Source organism: Talpa occidentalis, unplaced genomic scaffold, assembly GCF_014898055.3.
Source record: "Talpa occidentalis isolate TD23 unplaced genomic scaffold, MPIMG_talOcc4v2.1 talOcc4.8, whole genome shotgun sequence".
Lineage (NCBI taxonomy): Eukaryota > Metazoa > Chordata > Mammalia > Eulipotyphla > Talpidae > Talpa > Talpa occidentalis.
In genome coordinates this window covers 67,424,980-67,444,555 of record NW_023605194.1, presented here as the reverse complement: position 1 = coordinate 67,444,555, position 19,576 = coordinate 67,424,980, and the positions used below count along the sequence as shown (strand labels likewise).

At 50.2% G+C, this 19,576-nt stretch overlaps 1 protein-coding gene across 5 annotated transcripts in view; it reads right to left on the bottom strand.

Moving 5' to 3' along the window:
* The window catches only part of DGCR8 (DGCR8 microprocessor complex subunit), a 38,071-nt gene extending 23,735 nt beyond the window's left edge, over nucleotides 1-14,336 (bottom strand). Inside the window, exons 1-7 of one of the 5 annotated variants that reach the window (XM_037497397.2) lie at nucleotides 14,197-14,336; nucleotides 8,064-9,063; nucleotides 7,457-7,616; nucleotides 3,817-3,959; nucleotides 3,381-3,663; nucleotides 1,032-1,229; nucleotides 684-785 (exon numbers count right to left, since the gene is read on the bottom strand). In XM_037497397.2, the coding sequence (XP_037353294.1) occupies nucleotides 684-785; nucleotides 1,032-1,229; nucleotides 3,381-3,663; nucleotides 3,817-3,959; nucleotides 7,457-7,616; nucleotides 8,064-8,783 (1,606 nt within the window). In that variant the 5' untranslated portion in view covers nucleotides 8,784-9,063; nucleotides 14,197-14,336. Of the gene's footprint in view, nucleotides 1-683; nucleotides 786-1,031; nucleotides 1,230-3,380; nucleotides 3,664-3,816; nucleotides 3,960-7,456; nucleotides 7,617-8,063; nucleotides 13,995-14,196 lie in introns of those variants that run through there. The other 4 variants (XM_037497398.2, XM_037497400.2, XM_037497399.2 and 1 more) reach the window with 4 other exon arrangements.
* Between the last annotated feature and the right edge of the window lie 5,240 nt (nucleotides 14,337-19,576).

Here is a 19,576-nt window from a genome sequence, read left to right as displayed (position 1 = left end):
ACACAATCTCTTCAACCAACAGGCAAGCTGAGATCATACTGTCCCGCAAAGAGAGTGTCTATTGTTAGAAGAGACCTGAGGGTTCCCCTGAGGTGTGATGGGCGACAGGGCTGAGGGATGGTCAGCAAGCAGAAGAGTACTTTGAGGAAAATCATGGGAAACAGGGAACACTACGGGGTAGCATGCCAGAGGGGAAACACGAGGTCTGAGGCAGAGTTGCCAGGGAACAATAGCTATGAAAGATGAACAGAGGAATGGGGAGGAGCAGGACTATGCAGATGTACCAAGCCAAAGAAAAAGGTTCTAGCTTCCAAGGGGAAAATAAACTGGTTTCGCAAAGATGTGATGAAGATGACTGCAGAAGAGAGCTGGTAGGAAGTGCAGGCTGAGGCCCCTTTACCCTGCTGCGGGTATCAAGAGACCAAGCCTTCTTCACAAAAGGCAGTTGGGACTTGACAAGAGGAAGGCAAGGCCAGGGATGTGGACAAACAACAAGCAGAAGGATTCACTCTCACTCTTTCATGGGCACACATCCATGAAAATGAACTGCTTATCTGCAGCGCAGTTCTTTGCCCTTCCATTTCTATTCCAGCAGAGTGGGGCTAACAGTGCAAATGCCTCCCAAGCTGACCAAAGTGATAGGTGTGATTCTTTAAGACCGAGATGGGGAAGGTCAAACTTACCACATTCAAAGAAATTATAAACAGGGCGGACCTTGAGGACACGCTGCATGTACTCGTGCAGGATGCAGACCTCGGATTTCCCATTGGGGTTAATGACAAACTCTGCGACAAGAAGGACCATCTCAGCAACAGTGCGGTGACTCGATGCAAGCTAGCACCTGGGACTTGGCGCCATCCAAGTTCCCAAGTCATTCACTACCGTAGGGACTCATCACCATGAAGGTGGTGAATCTCTACATTCGTAGGATAAATATAAACTTAAAACTAAATACATATTCTGGGAACATCAAACGAAAAATAACAGCACGGCAACCTGCCAATGTCAAAATTTACAAACCCCAAATTTACCTTTCTTTGTGGGTGCATCTTGCACAGATAATGTGATAAGTTTCTGGTTGGCTGGCAGAATGGGCCTCTCTGACTCAGCCTGTTTCCGTTTCATTTCACGGTTGAACTGCCGCCTCTCAGCCCAGGTCCTAAATTTCTTCACAGTAACTTGCTCAAAGTCAAAACGCTTCTCCAAGTAGTTCCGAAATTCCTCAAGATCTATACAAAATTTACCATATATCAAATTACTAATATTCAATGTAAAAATCATACTCGTACTTCTGCCCACTCAGCAAACAGCAATGTGCTGCCCCTCAAATCCACAAAGTGAGGTGGTACCCCCTGCCACACCTTCCCAGTTCCTTCTGAAGACCAAAGGAAATGGAATATTAGGTTCTTCTCTCTGCCTGTTCAAATAATTCTGGCAGGTCCCTGATGCAGCCATTTCTAGGACACTCTTTTAGTTTACTTGAAACAATATAACAATTTTGAGAGAAAAAAGCAAAAAAAAAAGGTTTTCATGGGCCTCCCTGGTGGTGCAGGCGGTTGAGCGCAGTGCTGTGAAGCGGTCTATAGCCTCTGCAGTGCCGGTTTAATCCCCGCCAGCCTCAGAGCAACCCACATGGCAAGCACACCTCTCCTGTCTTGCCCACTGCTCCCCTAAGCACTGTATTTGGTCAGTCTGCCTGTTCTGTTCACCTATTCTGTAGGTGAGAGGGTGAATCCTCTCACCCTCCCACATACCTGGCCTGTACCCCAGTTCTTGTAGAAATTAAATACCTTAAAAAAAACCAAAAAAAACAAAACAAGGTTTTCATGACCTTTCTCTCCTGTATCAAAACAGGTCATTGACAGCCAGCAGCATCACAGGGGCCATATATCCACTGCCCACCTCTCTTGCTACCTCCCATGCACCCCACTAGCTCTACCTCTGGACACCTCCACACTCAGCAAATACACTCATGTGGCACAGGCTCTCATCATGCCGCCCTGCATGAGGTCTTTGGTCCAGTCCTACAACTCACTCAAGCACCTTGTCTGCTGTTGAGTGAAGTCTCAGGAGCCTCCTTCTCTTACCACTGTAACCACGCATCCCCCGCCGCCCCCCACCACCACCTTATCACAGCCCAGAGATTTCCAGCCTCACTGGTTTCCTGCCTGTCCTATACCACTACTGCACCACTGCTGTAAGCTCAGCAGAGGAAGGTGGACGAAAGGTTTGCGCCTAAGATTGAGACATGTATGGTTACAACAAGAAGCTGCAAAACAATATACTTGCACCTACTTAGCTATAAGTTCCAACTATATCTTTCTTTACAAGTAAAGCAGAGACCTGAGTGTGGACTCAAATACTAGTAACCACCTCTTGCATGAGAGTGAAGTTGGAAGTGGAAGGCAGGGTGTTTCAGAAAAAGAGGAACACATTCAGGTACCACATGTGCATAAAAGCTGCTATAAAGAAATGAACCATTAAGTCAGAAAGGGAAAGCGCCCTTCTGGCTGGATTCCCGAGAAAAGTTCCCACACTGACGAGGACCCAACCTGAGTGGGGGAGGGAGGACATGCCAGACAGAGGGGGTGAGGAGAGACCGTGGTACGTCCAGCCATCAGAGATGATGGGGAGGCTGGTGAAACAACTTGTCCTGCCCTCAGACACCCAAGGTTCCAAATGCCTCTCTCCTCAGAGGCCTCTTCTTCTCTCTGAGGCATGGGGACATGGCTATTCCCCCTCTCTTCACAACAGCACCCTTATCCCTAGCTCTTCCAGGGCCTCCCACATAGAGTTATGAAAGAGGTCAGGCAGCAATCCATTCAAAATCCTGAAACCTCAAAGCTATCTTTGAAAGAAACACAGCAGGTCGACTAAAACAGGTTTGTCACTACTGAAGAGACAACTAAGACAGAATGGGTAGAACTATGCTAATAATGAAAAACACCAACACACAGTCTGAAAAGTAATTCCAGGAACCAAGAGAGAAAGGTCCACAAAAGAGTGGATGTTTCCCAGGGCTGACACCATGGATTGAAGACACTCACTCTGAAGGAATCAGGATAGATCAAAATAATGCCATGGGAGGACATCCTACTGAAAAAACAAGCTTCAAGACATCATAAAAGCAGCTGGAGAGAAAAGCCAATCTGTACTATCAGGAACTGTCTCCATGACAGTACAAGACACTTAGGCCCTGGGCAAGGTTCTAAGATCACAGAAGTGGGTCTTCCAACAACTTGAAGGCCGAAGAAACAGATATATCTGTTTGATGATGGCCTTCAGCAGGAAGGAAACACCAGGGAAGACATGGGATACAGTAGCATTCCTGCAGATGAGTCCAGGCTAGCGAGGAAAAAATAAAAAATCCAAAAACTTACCCACCGATTCATCTTTGCACACCTCAACCTTGGCCTTCACCTGTCCCAGGGCTCCTGGGGTAACATCAGCCCCCAGAGAGTCCTTCTCATCTGGAGGTCCCGAGTCAGGCCCCATGGAGTCAGGCTCTTCCAGTGGAAACTCCAGCTCTGCAGATCGGCTCAGGGGCTTGACAGGGGACACCTCCCCACTGGGGGGGAGCTCACTATTTTGCTCTCTTTCCTCATTATCCTTCATTTTCTTGTAATGCAAGCAGGGGATGCTACTCAGAGGAGGATCATGTTTCTGTGGATGGCAAAATTGCAACACAGATTATAAGGATGAACTTGAAGGTCTGAATATCCCACGTCCTTCACCAGCCTCTGCTTGGCTATAATACAACGTGTGCAGATATACATGTTCAGTCTGCAAACTTGTAATACTAAATGCATCTCCTACCCGTATGCTTCCTGTTCCTAAGAAGTACGGCCTGGACCAGGTGACCACTCGAGACTCTCTGTGTAGGTACACAGGAACTCCAGAATTATGGAATGTCATGATCCACCCATCGGGTAACGGTTCTGTAGGTGGGCGGCCACGACCTGCACAAAAAAAAAAAAAAAATTAAAAAACCCATCCTACAATCACTTTAAAAACATTTAGAACTGGGCCTCCCCGGTGGCGCAGCGGTTGAGCGCTGGGTTGCGAAGCTGCGCGCGGCCTCTGCGGCGCCGGTTCGATCCCCGGCTGCTCCCCGGCCACCGGAGGAGGGTCCCACATGGCGCGCAGACCTCTCCTGCCGCCCGCTGCTCCCCTCAGCAGTGTACTTCGGTCCTTCTGCCTGCTCTGCTCCCCGCTCTGGCTCTGGTGAATTCTCTCGCCCTCCCGCGCTTCTGACTGTACCCAGTGCATGTATAAACAAAACAAACAAAGAAACCAGCAAACAAATAAATAAAGCATGCCTCTATAAAAAAAAAAAAAAAAAAAAAACATTTAGAACTACTCAATGTTTTAAGAATTATAACATGATACACACACACTAATTTATAATGATGTATACCTGCCACCTCTATATTATAAACCAGCGTTACTTTCCTAATCTTTTTTCAACTATGTCACACGACAGATAAAATCAGTAAAGGCAAGCAACTATTGAAAAGAACCTCTAAAAACTAAAGGAGAAGAGGAGTACCTCTAGCCCTCCACCAGACACAGCCCATCCCAGTCCTACCTGCCACTTGGCCATATGGGTATGCTTTATCTGGGACTAACCTAAGTTTCTCCAAAACAGCAGGAAGCTGTCTACCTTGATCGCTGCTGTACTCCAGGTCTAGGACTAAACATGATACATGAAGGGGCCCAGAAGAAGGTATTACAAAACACAAATCCTAACCTCACCTCCAGCTTCGACCACTGGTGAACTCTGTATAAATCTTTAAAAAAAAAAAAATTTCTAACTCAGTTTTAAGACACTATTCTCAAGCCCATTTTACAGGCAATCATAAAAAAAAAGCTCAAGACATGTTATCCACTTCATAACTGCCACAGACAGCCCTGGTTGCTGGGAAAGCATAAAGACTTTTTTTTTAAGATTTATTTATTTATGCATACAAGAACTGGAGTGTAAGCCAGAAGTGCAGCGGTGGGGGGCGGGTGAAAGGATTCACCAGAGAGAGTAGGGAGCAGAGCAGGCAGATCTACTGAAGTACACTGCTGAGAGGAGCAATGGGCGAGACAGGAGAGGTCTGACGCACCATGTGGGTAAGCTTCCTGGCCGGCTGGGAATCGGCTGGAAATCGAACTCATGCTGCAGTGGCTGAAGATAGCTTGATAGCACTGTCTTTAACCCCTGTGCCACCAGGGAGGCCCATAAAGACTTAACTGAAAATTTCTTACAGGCATTGGGAGCGCGTTAAAAATTTTGAAACAAGGGCCTCCCTGGTGGCGCAGGTGTTAAAGACAGCGCTATCAAGCTATCGCCAGTCACTGTAGCATGAATTTGACTCCCCGGCCAGCCAGGGAGGTGACCCACATGGCGCAGCAGACTTCTCCTGCCTTGCCCACTGCTCCCCTCAGCAGTGTATTTCAGTAGATCTGCCTGTTCTGCTCCCCACTCTCTCTGATGAATCCTCTCATGCTCCTGCACCTCTGGCTTACACCCCAGTTACTGTATGCATAAATAAATAAACCTTAAAAAAAACTGAGACAAAAGGATAAATGCAAGTGAAAGCTAGAAAAATCTGGTTGCTGGGAAAGCATAAAGACTTTTTTTTGATGATGAAAGTGGCATAAATGACTGAAGGAAAAGGGAGTGGCACATGGATAGCAGGCCCGAGCTCAGCAGCACTGACTCCAGCCCTGAGGCCACACACACAGCTGATACTGGACAGATGGCTAGAATCAGAGAGCCCCAAGAGGGAATGCTGGAGGGCACTCTTCCCTGTGGGCTAAGGCCAAGATGAAGCTGCTTTACACTAGCTCTGAGCTAAATCAGAATGAGAAACAAATGAACTATGAGCCAAGCACAACACGGGTTCATCTGGGTCACTCATTTGTGACAATGAGCACCCACTAAGTTGGCTTAGCCATCTATCTGGAGAGCTCACATGCAGTTCACACCCAGTCTACCAGTGTGAAGCCCACAAGGCAGTTCCCAGGACGGAAGCAGTGGGGTAAGCAAGTTTCCAGGCAGACAGGCTGCAGTGGGAAGGGAGCCACAGTGCTCAATGCAGGCACTGCCAGGAGTACTGCTAACCTGTAGGCTACTCAAGAGCAAGCCTCCCAGAGGTAAAGATTATTCCTCGCCCCTCCCGAGAAAGAAACTGAGATACCAGGCTCATCTCCACCTCTATTGCTAAAACCAACACCCGGGCCTCCCTGGTAGTGCAAGGGGTTAAGCATAGCATTATGAAGCTATCTGTGGCCTCTGCAGCATGAGTTCAATCCCCACCCGCTGCTCCCCTCAGCAGTGTTTTCAGTCAATCCGCCTGTTCTGCTCCCCACTCTGTCTCTGGTGAATCCTCTCACCCTCCCGTACCTCTGACCTGTACCCCAGTTCTTGTATGCATAAATAAACAAATCTTTATTTTTTTTGTTTTTTTTTCCCTCCCGCCATTAGCATTAAATAAATCTTTAAAAATTAATAAATAAAACCAACACCCATCCCGTTTCCAACTACTACACAACATGGACAGATGTACACTACACCCAGCACTGATATGTCTGCTCTGTAATCAGATGAGATGCCACCTGACCTCAATTTCCTCACACTGTGTGCCTCACCACATTCTGCACTCTGGTTCTCAGCCTGAGACATCACTTGCATGCCCAAGGTTTGCTTTGTGCTCTCCCTGCAACTTCAGCAGTCTCGTGTGAGCAGATAAAGCATGTCAATTGTTCTCTGTTGTCCAACTGCCCAGGCAGCACCAACATCTCCACCTGGACACTCACGGGGCCTCCAGGCCAGGAAAGACAGAAACCAATACTGATTCTTCTCAGACCTTTACTGCATCCATGAAGGAACATTGCAGGCACAACTCTGGCCACTTCACAACTGTTTTCCTTAAATCCAAACACAATTCCATTGCCTGTACCTCTGAAACTCCAAAACCTGTACGCATGAAGTCCCACCCTGCCCACCTGAGGAATATGGACTTACTGTAGCCACAGAAGTAATGTTTTTAGACAAAAATTATGTTAACAACACCTGCTTGCTTCTCGTGGCTTCCCAATACTCAGTATAGTATCCAGAATCTGGACCTGACACTGAGCGCCCACCTCTGGCCTTCATCTCCATAGTCACTGGCTACCATCTCATTGTCTCTCAGCACATACCAATAACTCCTCCTCATCCCATCAAGTTTCCTCCCTTCCTCTGCACAATACCAGCTGCTGTGGGGCTTCCACAGCATACACCATGATCTACACCTGGGTCATTGTGCATCTGGAAGTGTCCCTGTGTCTGTTCTGATTCCCCTTCACCAGACATCACCATTCTGCCTGCAAACCATGCTCACTGCCCAGAGTGATCCCTAGAGCACTCACACCTGCACATCTGCGGCCTTGTTAACACTCACTACCTCCTGACCTGCCAACTTACTTTTGAGCACTGTTTTAATCTTGGTCATCATTGGCTGCACACTTGTTTCTCCATCAGATGGGTGGTCACTGTCCCCTCCATATTTCTCCTCCATTCGTCTCTTTTTGGGAGCGCAAAGTCCCTCTTCCAGCAGAGCATCAACATCGTTGTCAAATTCATCCTATAAAACATGCTATTCAGATACTATAGTCCCTAGCCCCCAAGTTCCTGTACCACAGACGGGCAAACTTAAAAACATTAGTGAGAACAGACAGCAAAATAAGGCACTCTCAAGAAAATGGGCCTAGATGTGGCTTTTTAGTGCCTGATCATCTGAAAAACAAACAGGAGGAAATCAACAACTGAAACCAACACACTTGGCACAGTTGCACACAACACCAAGTAGCACTTCTCAGCAGCACCCCCCAACTCATTGGGAAAAAGGTACAAACAATTCATCAAGAAACTAAGAACCTGGACTCCTTTTCCACATAAATGTTATTGTACCTCGTGTAGGTGGTTATTTTTTTTTTCCCTGCAACATCAGCTTTCAAAGGATACTGAAATTCCCACATACTTTTCTTTGGGTTTTGCTAAGAGCGCTCCAAAGGAGGGGCTGCCAACATACCTCATAGGAGAAATTCAAGGCTTCTTCATCCACTCTGTCTCTTTGCACGATTGCTTTAGCCGTGAACCCGCCTGTTCCTTCTTCATCTAGCTCCAAATTGTCAGTAAAATCTTCTAACTCATCGAGCACTGCATACTCCACTCTCTTTTCCTGATCCAGCTCATTCTCCTCATCCTTCTTATCAGCACTCTCACCCCCTACACCTACCCCATTACCAACACTCCCGCCAAAGGGACAAGCATGCACGTCTCCACTGACAGGGCTAAGGGCCAGACTGCACTCTGTGCGAGTGTCACGCTCCACTCCTGTGTACAGCACCTTCCTGTCCTTACTCCTGCAGCTCTCGGTAAAGCTCACGCTAATTTTTACATCCTTAAGCAACTTAAGGTCAGGGGAGAACTTCCGGACCGCAGGTGCGTGCCGGGCGGTGCGCGGGCTGTGGCCACTACAGTTCGGATCTATGAGGAGACGGGCCTTAGAGAAGGATCCTTTGGAGAGAAGAGAAGCTCCGAAGAAGTTGAGTGGGTCCTCAGCAGGGGGTTCGGCCTGTCCATCACCACCAGAGCCAACGTCCATTACCTCTGCATCACTGGACGTTTGCAGGGGAGGTGGTGGAGACTGTTCACGGGGCAGCGCTTGGAGGGGGCACGCTCGGTTCTCCATCACCGCTTCTCCTGCGGTCTCACGCGGGATAGGAGAGGGACTCTCATATGTCTCCATAGCAAAAGTAGTTAAGACTATTTTAAAAGACCAGAGTTTTAAAAACCTTACATAAATCTATACAGCTAACATGCACAAGTCCGTCGAAACCCAGGTGCCGTCCTGCCCGCGCTGCACACGCTGGCGGCTTAGTCAAGCTGGCCACATTGCTCTTTTCATTAATGTAGACAGCTTTTAGAACCACTGCCTCAATTATTGGAAATCACAATGCACTCAGCTTAAATGACTGACGACTAAGCGAGTCTGTCTTCATGCCAAAGTGGCACTTTTCTTCTTTCACCTGCAAAGAGATTTAAAAACACCATCACAAAATGACAGAAACCTTGTGCTTCTCTGGTACCAAGAGGATTATTAACAGTGTAGTAAGAACTTGAAATAATGCTGCCAACAAGAACCATCTAGGCTTCAAAGCAAACTAACTTTACTTTTTTTCTTCAGAACCTAAATTATAATTTAAGGCCAAAGTTAAATATTTTATTAACTGTCCACTGTAATTCTCACTTCAGAAGAAAAAAACATTATCTTAAGGCTCAAAAATGACTAGGAAAAAAAACTATACTAAACTTTACCACATCATTCCCCTAACTCAGTTTATTAGGTAAGCGAGCACACAGTATAAGGCTGCCCTTTCCAGAACATACATAAGGTGTGTGGCCTCACTCCAGCCATCAGTGCAACAATGATCCACTCACCTGCTACAGCTGGGTCAGTCAGAGGGCGAGCGCGAGACCCTCAGCTCAACTCTGCAGCACTAGAGCCTCAGAGGTACGGCCAGGCGCTCTTCTACCCATGGAAACCAGGGCTCTCCTGGGCCCTACAAGGTGGCACGTGGACAGGACAGTGATGGAGCATTCTGACGTCACCAGAGGTGGCATGGTTCTGTTCCCAGTAGAGGGGCAGTGGGGAAAGGAGACTGCCAGAGTTTTGGGAGGGAGTCCCATAGGAGAGAGTTGGAATCAAGGCACATCCTGGGGGCAATTAGGGGCCATCGAGATAGGGGAACTCTTGTGCCACAACTTAGTCCCTCTTTGAAAAAGAGACTCGACAGCTGTGCCACGAAGAGTGCCTCTGCTAGAGGCATATGGGGCAGCCCTCAAGACCAGAGGACAAAGGTATAAATGAGGTCCTGGTGAGGGAAGTTGGAGCTCCAAAGAACACTGACACAGAATTGACTGAGTTGCTGACGGGTAGAGGTGGAGAGCAGAGACAAGAGGGAACTGAAGGCAGATGAGGTTCTTCCTCTGGAAAGACACACATATCCTAGAATTTAGGTAGAAGCCCACAGAGAAGAATGAATGACACCTCCAGGCAGGTCTGTCCAACAGGCTGCAGCCACAGTTCTGGTGGTGTGACTGGCCGAGATATAGAGGGCCAGAATACATGAGGGAGGTGTCAGTTACCAAAGCCACAGGAGAGAAGTCACCCAGAGAGAACACAAACCAAGAAGAAGGTTGAGAACACAAATCTGGAAAGCTTCACGCCAAAGGGAGGATGACAAACAGATGGCATGAAGCTAAAAAGGTAGGACAGAGGGGCAATCAAAAAACCCTGAGGTATGCAGAGGGCCTGGCACTGGAGCAGAAGCACATGCACATACACAGATACACGTGTGTGAACATGCCACATACAGAGGCAGATACATCTGCATGGAGCAGCCTAAGTGCATGGACAGAACAAATCGCTACATATTTAAGAAGTTTATGGGCCCTCCATGGTGGTGCAAGGGGTTAAGACGCAACCTATGAACTTATCCACAGCCACTGCAGCAAGAGTTTGATCCCCAGCCAAGGAGCTACCCACAGCAGACCCCTCCTGACTCGCCTGCTGCTCCCCTTAGCAGTGTATTTCAGTTAGTCCGCCTGTTTTGTTCCCCACTCTGTCTCTGATGAATCATCTCACCCCCCACATCTCTGGCCTGTACCCCAGTTATTGTATGCATAAAATAAGTAAATCTTTAAAAAAAATAAGTTTATGGTGTTTACAGTGAAGGGATAGAGCACGGTGGCTGCACTTTGAAGAGGACACAGTGACTTTAGATTTCATTCATTCATTCAACAAATATTGACCAAATACTTTATGGAAGGCGCTACCATCAAGAAACAAGGTCCCCCACCATATGGACAGAGCTGGTAAAGGGCAGTGACCACTGCGCTGTCTTTCTACTTCCTAGATTCTATGCCGTCCTTGTATTTCTGAATTTAACACAATACCTCCTCCAAAGGTATGTCCCTTGAAGGTGCTTAGGATCAAGGAAATACAGCATATAGATAATGATTGACTCAGAACTGCTATAAACTCTAAGGAGGCTACAGTCAGACAAGCATAAGGAACACTATGCCAGTCTCCTGGCAACCAATAAGGATTCTTTTAAAGGACAGACAAGTCAGCACATCCATTGCTACAGAGGACCATTGCTACAAGTCAGCACATCCATTGCTACAGAGGACCAATCCCTCAGGACCAGGAAGGTCTGAGGAAACCTCAGCAAGAGTTAATCTGCATGATTCTGGAGGCTGAATGAACTAAAGTGAAGAAGACAGAAAAAGGAGGGGTTGAGACAAACGGTGGTACAGGGTGGGGGCACCTGCTACCTTATAAAAAAGGCTAAGCTAGAGCCAACACAGAAGCACAAAGCAAGATGATGATACTGGAGGCCTTGAAGAGGTGAAGTGGTCAGAGAGAATATTCTCCTTGGGAGTCCAGGGAAAGCGCTCAGCCTTAGGAGGCAGCATGTGCTGTGTTATCCAATGAGAAGAGTAAAGAGAAAACAGGGCCTCCCTGGTGGTACAAGGGGTTAAGACGCAGCACTATGAAGCTACACGCAGCCACTGCAGCACGAGTTCAATCCCTGCCCAAGGAGGTGACTCACATGGCGCAGCAGACTTCTCCTGTCTCGCTCAGCACTGCTCCCCTCAGCAGTGTATTTCAGTCAATATGCCTGTTCTGTTCCCCATTCTGTCTCTGGTGAATCCTCTTATGCCCCCCCACACACACCCCTCTGGCCAATACCCCAGTTCTTGTATGCATAAATAAATAAATCATAAAAATAAAAAGAGAGAGATAACAAAGCAAAGAGTTGGGCAAAAGGAAGCATTTCTGAAAGGCCAGTGAAGATCTCACAGTCAATGTCCATTTGAAGGCAGAGGAGTGCTGGGTGGGCATCCCAGACAACACTGAAAAGAACAAAGGCACTAGGGTAGGAGTTGGTATGACAGGTAAGAAACTTTGGTCTTCTACTCAAAGAGATGGAACACTGGAGAGGAGGGGCTAATCAATGAGGTCACATGATCCAAAGACAAGAATGGCATTCTGGGAATCCGTGGTGGCACAGGGGTTAAAGTTTCAGCGCTATCAAGCTATTCACAGCCCACTGAGGCATGGTTCGATCTCCAGCCAGGGAGCTGACCCACATGGTGGGTCAGCTGTCCTGTCTTGCCCACTGCTCCCCTCAGCAGTGTATTTCAGTAGATCCACCTGTTCTGCTTCCTACTTTGTCTTTGGTGAATCCTCTCACACACAACCCTCCCCCACCTCTGGCCTCCATGTGCATAAATAAATAAAAATCTTAAAAAAAAGAAAAGAAAAAGAATGGGATTCAACCCTCAGTCAGGTTCTATTCTAGGAGTTTCATGCATTTTCACCCACTAGTTATCACACAGCACTGAGAGAAATGTTAAGCAACTTTCTCAAGGTCACAGTTAAAAAGTGGTGGAGCTGCTTTACCGTCCAGTCAAGCTGGCTCCAGTCTGTACTGCCCTGGTCTTACACTGTCTTGCAGTTTAAAAGAATCCCTCTGCTCCAGAAAAAAAATTAGATGAGAGGCATGGGTGAGAGCAAGGAGAAGAATTAAGAGTCTTGGATCAAGACATTAAGTTAGAGGTGGTGAGATGTGGTCCTGAGGGCCATGTGATGACCTAAGAGAGAAATTCAGGGAACTCCAAACTGAAGGACAGAGCTATCAAACTGAGGTGGTAAAGACAGCACTAGGAGGGTTCTGGGATAGGTGACGATCAGGGTTTGGTTGGATATGGCTTAATATTGAAGTAACACACTAAGACAAGAAAGAGTGGCAGCTCAGAGGCTCCACTGGGCTGGAGATGGACAAGATGGAGAAGTCAAGAAGAGGTGGCCAAAGCCAGGAGGCTGGATAAGATCACCAGAGGAGAGGTGGCTACTATGATGAAAGGCTAAGACTAAGCAAACCAGTCAGAATCATATTTCCTGCCCCAAGGCCACAAAATTACAAAATACCCCCTTAGACGTGTTCCCCAAACAGTGCCTGGCTCAAAAGGTGGTTCTATGGCCCACTGGCCTCACTACTGTTTCAGTGGACTTAACACATGAATGCAAGACTTGCTTGCCAACTGGACTGTGAGCCAGCAGCAAACTCCTATCAGGGTGCCCTGGATCCCTGACACAGGGATAAAACCAATACACTTGGACAGCATCCTTCACTGGAGTCCACTTGCTGGGCTGACATTGAGGCACTGTTGTGATGGTCTCGTGCTGTGGCTGCTGCCTTTAGGTCAAGCCTCTCATACTGCAGCCTCCCCCCTCAATTCCACAGCAGTATGACCTCATCCATTTCTTCTGTCATCCTCCAAGGGACCTCACATCCTGTACTCACAGGCAGCAGCACCAACTGGTCACTGGCTCCTTTTGATGAGTGACAGACTGCCTGAGGTGGGTCAGCCTGAGGCCCCAAGACTGGGGAATCCAGTCTGCAGCCAGGAAACAGAGTATCCTCCCCTAGTGGTTGGCCTCTCAGTCAACAGCCCTAGACTGGATTGGCGTGCATCGAGTAAAAAAGTACATGCATACATGCAAAAGGTAAACAAAATTCCTACCGCGAGCAACCCAAGTGCTGAAGATACTTGACAGGTATCACTGCCAACAGGTTGCCACCTTCCATTTATTTCTACCACACTCATCGTTACAATAAGACCACATTCCGAATACCTACACGACACTCCATACACGAGCATTTGGTGGAAAAAAAGACTTGGGTGACTTCTCAGATTTCCCAAACCACGTTACACATAGCGGGGTCTTGCCACCCGGGTTCACGCCTTTCCCACCGGGAGCGGCTTGGGGCACACAGAGCGAGGAGCTTCTTTACACTCGGGCTGTTTACCCAGAGGCAAAGTGACCCGTGTCCGCGCCGCCTGGGCCCGGGCCTGCCCCCTCACACCCCGCCCCCGGCGGGGCCGGCAGCCAGGCGTTCTCCGAGACTCGCGGCCATGATGCCTCACAATGGCCCGGACTCCGCGTGGCCGGACCCGCCCAGCCGCCGCCCGAGCCCGCGGCCCTAGGCCCGGGAGGGAGGAGAAGGGCGCGTCCTAGCACAGGCCGCAGGGCCGGCCGGCCCGCCCGCCCGCCCGCCCGCGGGGCGCCCCTCGCGCCCCGCACCTACCTCCGGCGCCCGCAACCTGCCCGAGCTGCCCGCAGCCCATCCACAGCAAGAAGCCCCTCACCGCCTGATCGCCACCTTCCTCTAGAAAGGCCGCCCAGGCACTCTCCGGTCCGCGGGACCCGCCTGCCGCGCGCGGTGAGCGAGGGGCGGGCCCTGGTGGCCCACAACCAATCCCTTCACGCCGCCCCCCTGCATTGGGGGAAGCTCGAAGCAGGCTGCCGAGGCCGCCAATCACCGGCGCGTGACGTTCGTAGCCTGGGGGCCTGGTCCAATGGCTCCGGCCGCGCAGGCGTGACCAAGCCGTGAAGACAAGGCCGCGCTAACCGTCGCGCCCGGGCGGGGTTCGCCGAGCTGAGGGCCCTGGCCGCGAGGAGCGCCGGGAACTAGGAGGCGCGGGGAATGCCGGGAACAGGAGAGCGCGGGAAGCGCCCGGAATGCTGGGCCAGGGAAGCGGGGAATGGGAGAGGGTATGACCCGAGCGGCCCAGGGCCTGGTGGGGGTTGGGCTGAGCTGACGCTGTCCCCGTACATACATGGAGATCCCACATTTTCCAATTAAAGGCATTAGTTCAACTATAATCATTAGGGGAAAATATGCAAGTAGGCGCAAATAATCTGGACATTTTCTAATACTGTATCAGGAGCCTCACAAACAGGGAGATACTGTTAGGGGGAAATGATGTCCTGAGATAATCTCATACAGGCTTTGTGGGCCCCACCCCCACTCCAGACTAAAGCCATCAAGACATTGGGAAAGACAAATCCCATCACCACCAAAGGGAGGGTGGCTGGGACCTGAGGGTGGAGTTGGGCAGCCAGGTTGGATATAAAAACCAAACACGTGGGCCTTGGGTCTTTCTGGCTCGCGATCGCTTGCCTCCTGGCTTCACCGCTCCTGGCTGGCGGCGAACTCTGAGAGCGCCATTTTGGGATTCCTGATCGGCGGATCGGGTAGTACTCATTTAAAACCTTGTCTCCCACTTTTCTCCCGGAGCTGTACATTTCCTCATTTCCCCTTCCCTTGTAAATAAACCTTTTATTAACCTTTCACGTGTGCCTGCAGTAGAGCATTGATAAGTCCTTTTAAGCGCGCGGGTGAGGACCCACAGTCAGGCACCCTGTTTTGTATCGGGGTTGCTCTACAACAATACCAACAAAAATCTGAGTTAGTTTTATGGATCTAAGCTGCTTTAATAATAGATGAATCGAGGGTCTCCCCGGTGGCGCAAGGGGCTGGGCACCGCACTATATGGGGCAGTCCGCAGCCTCTGCCGCAGGAGTTCAGTCCCACATGGCGGCCCACATGTCGCGCAGACCTCTCCTGGCTCGCCCTCTGCTCCCCTCAGCAGTGTACTTCGGTCCTTCTGCCTGCTCTGCTCCCCACTCTGGCTCTGGTGAATTCTCTCACCCTCCCGCGCTTCTGACTGTACCCAGTGCTTGTATAAATAAATAAATAAATCTTTAAAAAAAAAAAAAAATGCCTATATAGTGACAGGGAGGCAGTCTTGTGAGTGACAAACATCTAACCAGGAACCATGCTGGAAGAGTAAAGAATGAACCCCACCCCCACCACCATCACTCATTCAGCAGTGAGTAAAGCAAAAGAGCTTTTTTTTTTTTTTTTGAAAGTACTTGTTAATTTTAATTTAATTTTTGAAGATTTATTTTTTTTAATATTTATCTATTTATGCATACAAGAGCTGGGGTACAGGCCAGAGGTGTGGGTGGTGAGAGGATTCACCAGAAACAGAGCAGGAAACAGAACAGGCAGATTGACCGAAGTATACTGCTGAGGGGAGCAGCAGGATAACAGGAGAGATCTGCTGCGCCATGTGGGTTGCTCCTGGGCAGGCCGGGGATTTAACTTGTGCTGCAGAGGCTGCAGACAGCTTCACAGACTGCATCTTAACCCCTGCGCCACCAGAGAAGCCCTAAAGATTTATTTTTATTTATACAAGAGCTGGGGTACAGGCCAGAGGCATGGGATGGTAAGAGGATTCACCATAGAGTGGGGAACAGAACAGGCAGACAGACTGAAAGCCCTGCTGAGGGGAGCAGCGGGCGAGACAGGAGAGGTCCCTGGCCAGCCGGGAATCGAACCTGCGCTGCATAGACTGTAGACAGCTTCACAGTGCTGCGCTCAACCCACCACACCACCGGGGAGGCCCCGCAAAAGAGCTTTATTAAAGAAACAGGCTAGTTCCTGCCAGTAGCCAAGCCTGAGAAGATTTATGGAAGGACAGATAAAGAGGCAGAACAGCTTCTGCAAGGGAGGGGTTTGGAAAATGGGTTGCCATTAAGTGAAGACCACATTAGGGTTTTTATAGCCGTACATAGGCTTTGGGTCTAGGGGCTTTGGGTCTTTGGGTCTTGCAGATCCTTGACTGGTGGCTCGGGACTTTTGTCCTAGTATGTTTTTGATGCTGTAGGGTAGGTAAAAGGCATCAGGCTTTTCTGCCCTTCCACCATTAGGATAGATGGTCCTAATGCATGCCTGATGGCGGGCACCTGGAGAAGGGTATGGGCATGCATAGGTGGGTACACCTGGGCTAAGAGACTGGTTTATAAGGGTGGCACAGCAGAGTGCGGGGTGGTGGTGGTGCGGTGTCGAGGGTAGAGGAGTGCACTGGAGTGTACAGAGGAGTACGGTGACTACAAACAACAGCGAAGAGCATGTGGCTGCAAGAACTGTTAATAAACCTACCCGGAATGGGTTGGTTGCCTTACAACTGGCAGACGGCAGGATGGTTCAAAGCAGGACAGCTCTACGCAGATGAAACCCTTTGGAACCTGGGGAGGGATTGCTGGGTGGCCGACCACAAGCAGATGGTACTGGGTGGCCGACCTCCTCGCCCAGTGGGCCCCTCCCCAGGAATGGCCAGAGATAGATGGATCCCCAGGGCAGTTGGAACAGGCCCTGTATGAAATAGAAGAAACCCTGAATGGATGCACTGCCTGTGAGGCGGCAGGAGCCGTGGGGTGGGTGTTTCTCACAGCTCTGCGAGAGTCCAGGCAGAGAGAGTGTAGGGTAAGGTAAAAGGTATCAGGCTTTTCTGCCCTTCCGCCATCAGGATAGATGAGAGAGCCCTGTGATCCTGGGTGCATGCCTGATGGCGGGCACCTGAAGTGGGTACACCTGCGCTAAAAGACTGATAATATAAGGGTGGTGCAGCAGAGTGCGGTGTGGTGGTAGTGCGGTGTTAAGGGTGGAGGAGTGGAGTGTACGGAGGAGTGTTGGAGCGACTACAAACCACGGCGAAGAGCATGTGGCTGCTAGAACCGTTTATAAACCTGCTCAGAATGGGTTGGTTGCTTTACAACTGGCGTAGACGGCAGGACGGTTCGAGGCAGGACAGCTCTACGCAGACGAAACCCTTTGAAATCTGGAGAGGGATCCCTGGATGGCCGGCCACGAGCAGATGGTACCCGGTGGCTGACCTCCTCGCCCAGTGGGCACCTCCCCAGGAATGGCCAGAGGTAGATGGATCCCCGGGGCAGTTGGAACAGGCCCTGTATGAAATAGAAGAAACCCTGAGTGGATGCAGTGCCCGCGAGGCGGCAGGAGCCGTGGGATGGGTGTTTCTCACGGCTCTGCGAGAGTCCAGGCGGAAAGAGCAATCTAGGATCCAGCAAGTACTGGATGAGATGCGAGAAGAGATACGAGAAGAGATGCGGATACAGCAACAACATTTGAGGATTCTGGAGGAAGAAGTTCAGAGAAACCGACCCACCCCTCCCGAGATGCCAGACTCCGTCTCAGGAAGGAAGGAGAGGGAGGCTGGCCCTTTGCGCGAATCACAGCCGGGGGTGGCAAACCAGCCTGCGACTCCAGAGATGCCTGACCCCTGCTCAGGAGAGGAGGAGAGGGAGGCTGAACCTTTGCCTGAGTCCCAACCGGCAGTGGTAAACCAACCCGCCACCCCGGAGATGCCGGACTCCTCTGGAGAGGAGGAGGAGGCCGGGCCCATGCTCCGGGCCCGCCCGGTGGTGACTCAGAAAATGAAGCGGCAGCGACCCATGGCCCCAGGGGGTCAGGCAGCGGGACCACCACAGATGACGGAATTTACTACCTACAGACCTTACACCCAGGCGGAACTGGTGGACTTGGGCAAACAGTTCCGCCAGAAACCAGGGGAACCCTTGGCAGCCTGGCTGCTACGTTTATGGGACCTGGGGGTGGATGGGATTATTTGCACGGCTCAAGAGATGGAGAGACTGGCCTCCGTGACTTCACACCCATCCTTGCGACAGAGGCTGCAGAACAGCCGGCGGTATGGCCAGGGCGACCACACCCTCCTGGAGTGGATAATGGCTGCCATACGGACAGTATGGGCTGATGCGGGAGATGTGCCGGAGACAGTAAGCGGATGGCAGACGTACGCCGAGCTGGTGCAGGTACTTCGGGAATTGGGGATGCGGCAGGCCATGTTTAATGTGAATACGCGTGGTCCTGACGACGAGCGTTTCACAGCAGGAATGAGAGACTTGGTATTAAAGGATGCCCCCTCCTCTACATTTGGATCCCTCATGGCAGTACTAGCACCCTATGTGGGACGTCAGATACATGACGTCACCACCATGATAGCCAGCTTGGGAGAAGTTGAGAGCCGGCGCTCTCAGAAAGGAATACGGGTAGTTTCAGAAAGGTCAAAAGGAATGCCAAGGAGGGCAAGGAGGCCTCTTGGCATCACAGAACCTATAAAAGTCACCCGTAAACAAATGTGGATGGATTTAATAAGAGCAGGCGTAGATAGCACTAAAATAGACGCACAGCCCAATGCATATTTATTGGAATTATGGCAGCAGCTGCGAGAAGACCAGAGGTTCACACCCATGAGAAGGACTGCTGCTCAAGGGGAGCCTGGAAACCCCAGGCCTCAGGCACGCGCCCTGCGGCTGGAAGACCACTTGCTGCCAGCCCCGTCCTCGGGTGATGGCCTGATATCCTTTGAATAGGGTGAGGGCCAAGGAACCCGTCCACAGGGGACGGGCGGGGACCGGAGGCCACATGTGGAGCTTGCCATTCACTGGTCCCCGACTAACGTACAAAGGGTTTTAGCGCTAGTAGACACAGGAGCAGAATGTACTCTGCTCTATGGAAATCCGGAAAGATTTCATGGGTCTACTTGTTATATTGATGGCTATGGAGGCCAGAGTGTCAAGGTGACAGCAGTAAAACTATCTCTGGGGATTGGGCGATTACCCCCTAAAGAGTATAAAGTGTATGTATCGCCCATCCCGGAGTACATCCTGGGGGTGGATGTACTACGTGGCTTATGGCTAGAAACCACAATCGGAGAGTTTCGCCTTAGAGTGCGCGTGGTAAAGGCAGTGGTGAGAGGACATGCTAAGCATCCGCCCCTACAACTGCCAGTCCCTAG